At 49.9% G+C, this 10892-nt stretch overlaps 1 protein-coding gene across 1 annotated transcript in view; it reads right to left on the reverse strand.

Moving 5' to 3' along the window:
• The window catches only part of LOC141047903 (uncharacterized), a 56255-nt gene extending 46178 nt beyond the window's left edge, over positions 1–10077 (reverse strand). Inside the window, exons 1-3 of the mRNA XM_073543222.1 lie at positions 9922–10077; positions 7217–7313; positions 6424–6503 (exon numbers count right to left, since the gene is read on the reverse strand). Of these exons, the coding sequence (XP_073399323.1) occupies positions 6424–6503; positions 7217–7262 (126 nt within the window). The 5' untranslated portion in view covers positions 7263–7313; positions 9922–10077. The remainder of the gene's footprint in view (positions 1–6423; positions 6504–7216; positions 7314–9921) is intronic.
• Between the last annotated feature and the right edge of the window lie 815 nt (positions 10078–10892).

The raw sequence follows: 10892 nt of genomic DNA on the forward strand, positions 1-10892 counted from the left end.
AAATATATGTGGGGACAATACAAAGACCTTTCTAATGATCTTTTTACTCTTAGACCTGTGACGGGGACAAGGGGGCATCCTCTACGTCTGGAGGAAAGAAGGTTTAAGCATACTCACAGACGCGGATTCTTTACTGTAAGAGCAGTGAGACTATGGAACTCTCTGCCACATGATGTTGTAATGAGTGATTCCCTACTAAAATTGAAGAAGGGACTGGATGCCTTTCTTGAAAAGTATAATATTACAGGGTATATACACTAGTCTCCTTAATATTGCGTTGATCCAGGGAGCTAGTCTGATTGCCGTATGTGGAGTCGGGAAGGAATTTTTTTCCCCAATGTGAAGCTTACTGTTGCCACATGGGGTTTTTTTGCCTTCCTCTGGATCAACATGTTAGGGCAAGTTAGGATAGGATATGGGTTGAACTAGATGGACTTAAAGTCTCCCTTCAACCTTAATTACTATGTTACTATGTTACTATGCTGATCTGAGAGTGCTATGCAAATTGTCAGATCAGCGATGTAACATTTTATTGTAATGTCCCCCCCGGGACAATATAATAAAGTGGGGAAAAAAAAAAAAAAAAAAAAGTGTAAAAGTAATTTATAAAAAAAATCCCTAATAAATTTTTTTTTGTAAATAAAAAACCCAAAAACAATAAAAGTAAAAGTCCACATATTTAGTATCGCCGCGTCCGTAACGACCCGCCCTATAAAACTGTCCCACTAGTTAACCCCTTTAGTGAACCCCTTAAAAAAAAAAAAAAATTATATCATCTTGTCCCGCAAAAAACGAGCCGCCACACAGCGTCATCAGCGAAAAAATAAAGTTCTAGCTCGCAGAATAAAGTGATGCAAAAATAATAATTTTTTTATATAAAATAGTTTTCATTGCATAAAAGCGCCAAAACGTAAAAAAAGACAAATGAGGTATCGCTGTAATCGTACTGACCCGAAGAATAAAACCGCTTTATCAATTTTACCACACGCGGAACAGTGTAAACGCACCCCCCAAAAGAAATTCATGAAACGCTGGTTTTTGTTCGTTCTGCGTCCCAAAAATCGGAATAAAAAGCGATCAAAAAATGTCACGTGCCCGAAAGTGGTACCAATAAAAACGTCCGGCAAAAGATAAGACCTCACATAACTCTGTGGGTCAAAATATGGAAAAATTATAGCCCTCAAAGTGTGGTGATGCAAAAACTATTTTTACAATAAAAAGTGTCTTTTAGCGTATGACAGCTGCCAAACATAAAAACAGCCATAAATAGTAATTCAACCCCCCGTTATCACCCCCTTAGTTAGGGAAAAATCATAAAATTAAAAAAATGTATTTATTTCCATTTTCACATTAGGGTTAGGGATAGGGTTAGGGCTGAGATTAGGGTTAGGGGTGTGTTGGGGTTCGGGTTGGAGTTAGAATTGGGGGTTTCCGCTGTTTGGGCACATCAGGTGCTCTCCAAACGCAACATGTCTCCTGTGTGACATGCACATAAATGAGCTGTCTTACACCACAAGCCCATATACTAGGAGGCGCCTGTCAGTATCCTGTTCATTTAGACACTGTTCACATGTTCAGGTTTTAAATACATTAGATAGGGACTGCTTCGTGAAGGGTTACCGTGACGTGGTGAAGCGGCTTGGCATACAATTTTTGCAAAAAACGTATCAACTAAATACCCTGTATTTGTTATACAACACTTGCTGATCACTTATGTTTTTTACTGCAGAGTATTTTTGCAAATTTGATATTTTGTGTTGTCTTGTTGTGTTTCAGCCATTGGGTGGTGTGAGCATTGTCTTACTGACTTGTTCACACTTGTGCATGTCACATATGTTTTTAATCAGGTACAAGTAGTAGATTCGCTCAGAGCTGCGGGATTGATGGCGAATCCCAAGAAATGTGCGTTAAGGCTTGAGGAAGCCCGGTACTTGGGTTATGTGATCGGCCGTGGGGTAATTAAACCCCAAATAAATAAATTCGAGGCCATTCAGAACTGGCACTGACCTGTTACCACCAAACAGGTGAGAGCGTTTCTCGGGATCATTGGGTATTACCGGAGGTTTACACCCAATTTTTTGGGGCGAACACCACCTCTGACCGATCTCCTCAAGGAAAAGAAGTCAGTCATGGTTCGGTGGAACCCCCAGGCGTAGGAAGCGTACCTATTCATGAAGGTGGCGCTGAGCGGATAGCCCGTCCTCATTAGCCCCAACTTTCAAAAACACTTCATTGTACAGACAAATACCTCTAATGTGGGCTTAGGAGCGGTCCTGTCGCAGGAGGTGGACGGAGAGGAGCATCTGGTCACCTAAGCAGGAAAATAACCCCAGCAGAGAAAAACTATAGCGTAGTGGAGAAGGCGTTCCTGGCCATTGAGTGTGCCTTGGAGTCTCTACGCTATTATTTGCTTGGTCGACCATTTCGCTTGATAACAGATCATTCACCCTTGGTCTGGATGAGGAATGTCAAGGAGAGAAATGCGCGGGTCACTCGATGGTTCCCGTCTTTGCAAAATTTTATTGCAGAACATCAGGGCGGGGAAGTCACAGGTAAACGCGGATGCACTGTCACGGGCCCCCTATATGGTGACAAATGTTGAACCCCATAAGTTTGAACAAGAGTGGGGGTACACGAGGCAGCGACTGGTGTTATTTGTGAGGGTTGCTAAGTGTCCCCCAGGATGTGCTCAGAAGCTTAGTAGATCTGCTGAAGTACCTTGTGGTCACAGCAGGACACCTGTGAGTCACAAGGCAAAATAAAAGGAAGCATGAAACTTGTCGTTATTTGGCCAAGGCATTTGTTCAGGAAAACCCGGTATGGGCTTTTATTTTTTTTTTAAACAGACTGCAGGAAAAAAGTGGGGCTGGTCCGTTTCCTCGAGGCTGGATCGTACAAGTGTCCAATGGCCACAGATTCCAGTTTAGAGAGAAAACCCTGCAGTTAAGGTTGGGGAGAGTTGGTGTGGAGTTTGTAGCTAGCAGTGCAGTTGGCTCTGCAAAAGATTAGCCTGTGTGAGAGTAACACAGCCCAGCAGAGTGAACTCCTGGCACCCCGCAGCGGGATACGGTGGTGCAATCGCCCTTGGCAACCAGTCGCATTGATGGACTGTCTCATTTCCTGGCTGTGATCCGGAGGATAGAGAGTGCTGCACACTTGTGTGAGTTTTTGACATTAACATTGAATTTTCCCTGTGGTCACTGCCTCTCACACTGCACCCACCCCGCTGCACTACACAGGCTATTGGCAAAGTTAATGCAAAATCACCAAAGGTCACAACTGGCCATAGGCCAGGGCATGAGGTCGAGGGATACATCAAGGCTAGTGGCAAAGACAGGATTTATTTACCCCACCATCCTCCCGGATGGCTCTCAGGCAAAATAGACTGAGATGGGAGAACTACTCCTCTGAACTGGATTCTATCAGGTTACCCTGAACAGGAGGAAAGGGAAGAATTTGTTGCAATTCCCCCCCCCCCGAAGAGAAAAAGTACCTTTTCTCTTGGGAAGATAGTGACACACTCCTATCAGCCGTCAGAAATACTATGGAGGTGGAGGATAAAACATGACATGTTCGGAGCTTTGGGAAGCCGTATAAACAGAGTATTCCCTGTTATTAGACATAGTAAAGCTATGGTCCTGGAGGAGTGGGAGGGCATAGAAAAGAGACTGGTAATTCCCAGAAGTTTCAAGTCACGTCTACCCTTTTGAGTCTGAGGATCTAAAATTATGTGAAGAAATCCCTAAAGTACAGTAGATACCCCTATAGCTTAGGGTAGCAAAGAAGGCGGCTATCCCCTTTGCGGACTCGTCATGCTTGAAATCTCTGATGAACAGAAAGGCAGGTGGGCTTTAACAGCTGTAACCGTGGGTCTTATTCTGCCTGTGGCTTCGATGAATCGTTCAATCCATGGATGCCCTGCTAGTGGATAGTCCATAAACACACTCAGAGCCGAGATCTACACTTTCAGAGTTCTGGGTCTTAGGCCGTTCTCAAACCCTGCTTGGATGAAGTCTTAATATTTTGGGAAAATCCGGCTATTGTCGCCTCGGGATATTGCGCACAGAATTTCTCCATGTTTTTGTGTATAGTGCCGATGTTACAGGTTTCCTGCTTTTTTGTATCGTTGCCATGATAGAGACAGAGAGGCCTTTAGACCTCAAGATCTGCCGCTAAGGATCCAGGCAGACAACTGTAGGAGCTTCATGTTTGGATGGTGCATTGGCCCCTGAACCAGTAGATCGTGCCTCTCTGGAAGGAAGATGGGAACTTGTATGGACATCCTTCTCGGTAAGGGGAACCAGATCCTTCTGGGACACAACAGTAATATTTTGATCACCTTGGTTTGATCCTCCTGTATCTTCTTCAGCATTGCTGGGATGAGGAGAAATGGGGGAAATGCATATGCCAGGTCCATGTTCCAGTTTTGAGACAGGAAGTCTACCCATCGGCTTGTCTTCCTGATTGAGAGAAAATAATTTTTCTGTTTCTGAATTTTTTCTTGTAGCGAACAGGTCCACCTGGGGGGAGCCCCATCAGCGTATTATGCAACAAACTCTTTCCTGTTAAAGCGCACCTGCCTTTCTGTTCATTAGAAGTTTCAAGCATGACGAGTCCGCAAAGGGGATAGCCGCCTTCTTTGCTACCCTAAGCTATAGGGATATCTACTGTACTTTAGGGATTTCTTCACATAATTTTAGATCCTCAGACTCAAAAGGGTAGACGTGACTTGAAACTTCTGAGAATTGCAACAAATTCTTCCCTTTCCTCCTGTTCAGGGTAACCTGATAGAATCAGTTCAGAGGAGTAGTTCTCCCATCTCGGTCTACTTTGCCTGAGAGCCATCCGGGTGGATTGTGGGGTAAATAATTCTGTAACAATATTTTGAACCTCCTCTCTTCATTATGGTCCTTATATCAGTCATAAATGAGGTGTGTTCATCTTTAACCACCTTGGCTATACACTCAGGGTACAGCTGTTTCCCATAGGAGTCCGGCAGCTTATTATTACACATGGCACATCTCTTCCCTTTTGATGTAGCCACGGATGACATCATGGACTTTTAGGGGCGTCCTTGTCCTACAAATGAACAAAAGGATCGGACTATGAATATACCTCAGATGAAGAGACATTGTGACAATGTGCGAGGACCAAAACCGGATGACTCACTTGCACCAGGGTTTCAGCAGGGGTATCAGACCGGCTAGCAGTTTGTGCTTCCATAGCTGGCTGTCTAAATGCACTGGAACCTCAGCTCCCCTCTGCACATACTTTAAATAGTATTATCTCACATGTCCCCATTAATTTTAAGATTCGGCACCTTTTTTTTCCTGGAAGTGCGTTCCACGCTTGAACACATGCCGGGTACTAGAGATCTGCGAGTCATCCCCCTGTAACCATAAGTGCTGTTTTCAATCTTCAGGGCGCACACGAGCCGCAGACAGGGATGGGCAGCAAGAGCCAAGAGCCCCCCTGAAGGGAAAGTGGCTTACACTAGGAGCCACCCATCGATTAGACAGGCTGAGACTGCTTAGATTGGCGGGGTGTTGGCCGCAGGACCTCCCGCAGAAGGAAGGGGAGAGATGCACAGACCCCATCTCGATCCTCATGCCTCAGGCATCAGGAGATCCCGCTCGACTGGAAGATCTGAGTAGACTTCTTCTGTGTCCTTCCCTGATAGGGACAGGAAAAACACTGAGGGGTGGAAGGGGGGGGGGGGGGGGGGGGTGTCCTTTCAACCTCTTGTGTGTTTCTGTCCCCATCAAGGATATGAAGGACAACCTTCTGATGGTGCTGTCAGGAGGGCAGAGTTTATGTTTCTGTCATGGGGGTGTCGCCCATGTGGGGTTCAGTCACCAATCTAGATTCCCTACCCGCATTCCTGGGTGCAGGTCGTTTCCTGATCATTCAACAAATGAGCAAAATGCTTCTTAATGGGGTGAAATAAACAAAAATCCTAGTCCTCATCAGGGCATAGTCCAGTATAAACAGTATCTCTGCTGCCAAAAACAATGACTGCTTATTCCTACAGAAGGATGGACTAGGGACAATCTGTTAAATTATCACCAACAGAAAAACCCACAGCCAATCAACGACCAATAAGTGTTGGGCATTGGCAGGCGTAATGGCGGCCTTAGCCATGAACATCTGCTTCCTACTCATATATGATGCGATCAGTCTCAGTTCTCTTTTTCTCTTAGTCGTTTCCTTTCTTCATGTTGTTCAGTTTTGTGCTAATTATTAAACTCTGCACCTTTCATTTAAAGTGTAAAACTTTATTACATTCTGTCCTTACACGTCAAAATTTATAATCCATTGCCTTTCCCAGAGTGTGACCCTCATGTAGTGGAAATTTATGACAAGTACGACTACAGGAGCAAAACATCCCCGCTACAGACTCATATAGAGCTCAGCCCCATCTACCTGATGATCCTCCTCTGCACGGTCCGGGGTACACTGAGGACGGGGACTTCTCTCTGGTGGGTTTCTCCTCCTGGACCCATCTGTGGGAGACACAAACACTCAGTGGTGGAGTCCATGACCGGTGGGAGATCCATCTACTGTATATATCAGATACTTCTCTTATCATTTCCTGTTCCTGGGGATCGGGGTCTTATAACAATGTAGAGCTTCTAAATGCTCCAGGCTCATACGGTCAGCCCGGCACTGAAGATCTGAGGGTCACTCACAACATGCCGATGGTTTAATGTATGGAGCATTATTTATGAGGGAACCAATATTCCCCATTAGGGTATGTGCACACGTTGCAGATTTTTCTGTGCAGATTTCGCTAAATCCACAAGTAAAATGACATGCGTTTTACCTGCGGATTTTGTGCAGATTTCCTGTGGATTTTCTGCAGATTCCACCTGCTGTGTTTTTACACCCACGGATTCCTATAATGGAGCAGGTGTAAAACGCTGTGGAACGCGCACAAAGAATTGACATGCTGCGGAAATGAACCCGCAGCATGTGCACAGCGCTTTGTTGTTTTCCATTCATTATAATGGTACTGTACATCGCAGGAGAATCTGCTGCGGATCCGCAGGGCCAAATCCGCAACGTGTACACAGACCCTTACTTGATTTTCTGATGATGTGATCGGCTCCACCGTGAAATATACAAACAATTACATAAATTCTGATACACAGAAGATTCCATCCATCTTTCATTATATATAACGGGGCTCGGTCACGGCCTACAAGTCTTCTCTCACCTGGTGATGTGCGAGGCTGTTCGTCCATCATGACGTCCTCGTACATATCCTGGTGTCCTAGATATTCGACAGCGAAGTCTTGACACCTAAAGGGAACCTGACACACAAATGATAGCATTATTACCCAGAATCCTCCACACCACTGACCTCCCACAGCCCCCATGTATCTCCAGTGCCCCCCACACAGCAGACCTCCCACAGCCCCCATGTATCTCCAGTGCCCCCCAAAACCGGTGACCTCCCACACCCCTCATGTATCTCCAGTGCCCCCCACACCACTGACCTCCCACAGCTCCCATGTATCTCCAGTGCCCCCCACACCACTGACCTCCCATGTATCTCCAGTGCCCCCCACACCACTGACCTCCCACAGCTCCCATGTATCTCCAGTGCCCCCACACCACTGACCTCCCACAGCTCCCATGCATCTCCAGTGCCCCCCACACCCCGCATGTATCTCCAGTGCCCCCCACACCCCTCATGTATCTCCAGTGCCCCCCACACCGCTGACCTCCCACAACCTCCATGTATCACCAGCGCCCCCACATCACTGACCTCCCACAGCCCCCATGTATCTCCAGTGCCCCCCACACCACTGACCTCCCACAGCCCTCATGCATCTCCAGTGCCCCCCACACCGCTGACCTCCCACAGCCCTCATGCATCTCCAGTGCCCCCCACACCGCTGACCTCCAACAGCCCTCATGTATCTCCAGTGCCCCCCACACCACTGACCTCCCACAGCCCCCATGCATCTCCAGTGCCCCCCACACCACTGACCTCCCACAGCCCTCATGCATCTCCAGCGCCCCCCACACCACTGACCTCCCACAGCCCTCATGTATCTCCAGCGCCCCCCACACCACTGACCTCCCACAGCCCCCATGTATCTCCAGCGCCCCCCACACCACTGACCTCCCACAGCCCCCATGTATCTCAAGCGCCCCCCACACCACTGACCTCCCACAGCCCTCATGTATCTCAAGCGCCCCCCACACCACTGACCTCCCACAGCCCCCATGTATCTCCAGTGCCCCCCACACCACTGACCTCCTACAGCCCCCATGTATCTCCAGTGCCCCCCACACCACTGACCTCCTACAGCCCCCATGTATCTCCAGCGCCCCCCACACCACTGACCTCCCACAGCCCCCATGTATCTCCAGTGCCCCCCACACCACTGACCTCCCACAGCCCCCATGTATCTCCAGCGCCCCCCATACCACTGACCTCCCACAGCCCCCATGTATCTCCAGTGCCCCCCATACCACTGACCTCCCACAGCCCCCATGTATCTCCAGTGCCCCCCACACCACTGACCTCCCACAGCCCCCATGTATCTCCAGTGCCCCCCACACCACTGACCTCCCACAGCCCCCATGTATCTCCAGTGCCCCCCCACACCACTGACCTCCCACAGCCCCCATGTATCTCCAGTGCCCCCACACCACTGACCTCCCACAGCCCCCATGTATCTCCAGTGCCCCCCCACACCACTGACCTCCCACAGCCCCCATGTATCTCCAGTGCCCCCCACACCACTGACCTCCCACAGCCCTCATGTATCTCCAGCGCCCCCCACACCACTGACCTCCCACAGCCCTCATGTATCTCCAGCGCCCCCCACACCACTGACCTCCCACAGCCCCCATGTATCTCCAGTGCCCCCCACACCACTGACCTCCCACAGCCCCCATGTATCTCCAGCGCCCCCCACACCACTGACCTCCCACAGCCCCCATGTATCTCCAGCGCCCCCCACACCACTGACCTCCCACAGCCCCCATGTATCTCCAGCGCCCCCCACACCACTGACCTCCCACAGCCCCCATGTATCTCCAGCGCCCCCCACACCACTGACCTCCCACAGCCCCCATGTATCTCCAGCGCCCCCCACACCACTGACCTCCCACAGCCCCCATGTATCTCCAGCGCCCCCCACACCACTGACCTCCCACAGCCCCCATGTATCTCCAGCGCCCCCCACACCACTGACCTCCCACAGCCCCCATGTATCTCCAGCGCCCCCCACACCACTGACCTCCCACAGCCCCCATGTATCTCCAGCGCCCCCCACACCACTGACCTCCCACAGCCCCCATGTATCTCCAGCGCCCCCCACACCACTGACCTCCCACAGCCCCCATGTATCTCCAGTGCCCCCCACACCACTGACCTCCCACAGCCCCCATGTATCTCCAGCGCCCCCCCACACCACTGACCTCCCACAGCCCCCATGTATCTCCAGTGCCCCCACACCACTGACCTCCCACAGCCCCCATGTATCTCCAGTGCCCCCCCACACCACTGACCTCCCACAGCCCCCATGTATCTCCAGTGCCCCCCACACCACTAACCTCCCACAGCCCCCATGTATCTCCAGTGCCCCCACACCACTGACCTCCCACAGCCCCCATGTATCTCCAGTGCCCCCCCACACCACTGACCTCCCACAGCCCCCATGTATCTCCAGCGCCCCCCACACCACTAACCTCCCACAGCCCCCATGTATCTCCAGCGCCCCCACACCACTGACCTCCCACAGCCCCCATGTATCTCCAGCGCCCCCCACACCACTGACCTCCCACAGCCCCCATGTATCTCCAGTGCCCCCCCACACCACTGACCTCCCACAGCCCCCATGTATCTCCAGCGCCCCCCACACCACTGACCTCCCACAGCCCCCATGTATCTCCCGCCATTACCTCTTCTCTGTGCTTAACTCTCTGTAGATTTTCCTGTCAGGTAATATAGGAGTGAAGGACCTGTGAAGACGTCATCACGATGTGACCAGTCACGTGAGTGGGCGGAGCTCAGCAGCAGAGACATCGACGGTAGCCATGTGACCTGAGGGGGAGGAGCCTGTGCTGTGAGGAGAAATGATTAGTGATGGGTAAAATGCGATTTTTTGGTGAGCCGGCTCTTTTGGATCGGCACACCAAAAGGAGCCGGCTCTTTTGGCTCCGAAAACGGCTCTTCATTTCCTATTACCTTTGGCTTTAAATTTGAAGCCAAATTCTGGTATGTGTTAACCCATGATTGTATACCTTTTAGTAAAAATCTACACATGTGCCAATTTATGACATAAAACAGAATAGTTTCCAGAATAACCAGATTTTATATTATTTGCTGTAAAAACTCTAACAAACACAAAATGAACATGCAAAATAGCAACAAGACCCTAATTATCAGTGCCACATTTTAAAGCTACCTTCACACTTCGCAAGTTCGCTGTGGGCTGTCTGCTGCAAACAGTCTGCAGCAAAACTGCAGCGTCACATGTCGCATCTGCATCCAGGCGGATTTAGATAAGGAATTTGTGCCGTTGTGGGTCGGGCGGTGACAGCACGGAGCTGTGCGATCGGTCCCCGGAGGCCAATCACGAGTTCTGTGCGCATGTCATGCCTGTCGCATCTCCGGCCCCGGAGGCAGGGGCAGAAGAGAAAATGCAGCGCTGGAGCCGGGAAAGGCAAGAATTGAGCCTACCCCTTTAAACCTGATAATTTCCAAAATAACAGCGTGTGTGTTAACTTAAAAACAATCACAAGAGGGCAAGGAATGCTTGTCACAGATTGGAGGGGGCGGGGCTGTGAGTCAGTGCTATGTGCGGCAGCAGGAGGAGCATTCTTTCTCAGTCTCCTGGATAAGATCAGAGTGACTACTGCCGGGAGGGGCG

The sequence above is a fragment of the Dendrobates tinctorius genome, unplaced genomic scaffold (genome assembly GCF_039654945.1).
Source record: "Dendrobates tinctorius isolate UK_male_01 unplaced genomic scaffold, ASM3965494v1 ptg000130l, whole genome shotgun sequence".
NCBI classification, from domain to species: domain Eukaryota; kingdom Metazoa; phylum Chordata; class Amphibia; order Anura; family Dendrobatidae; genus Dendrobates; species Dendrobates tinctorius.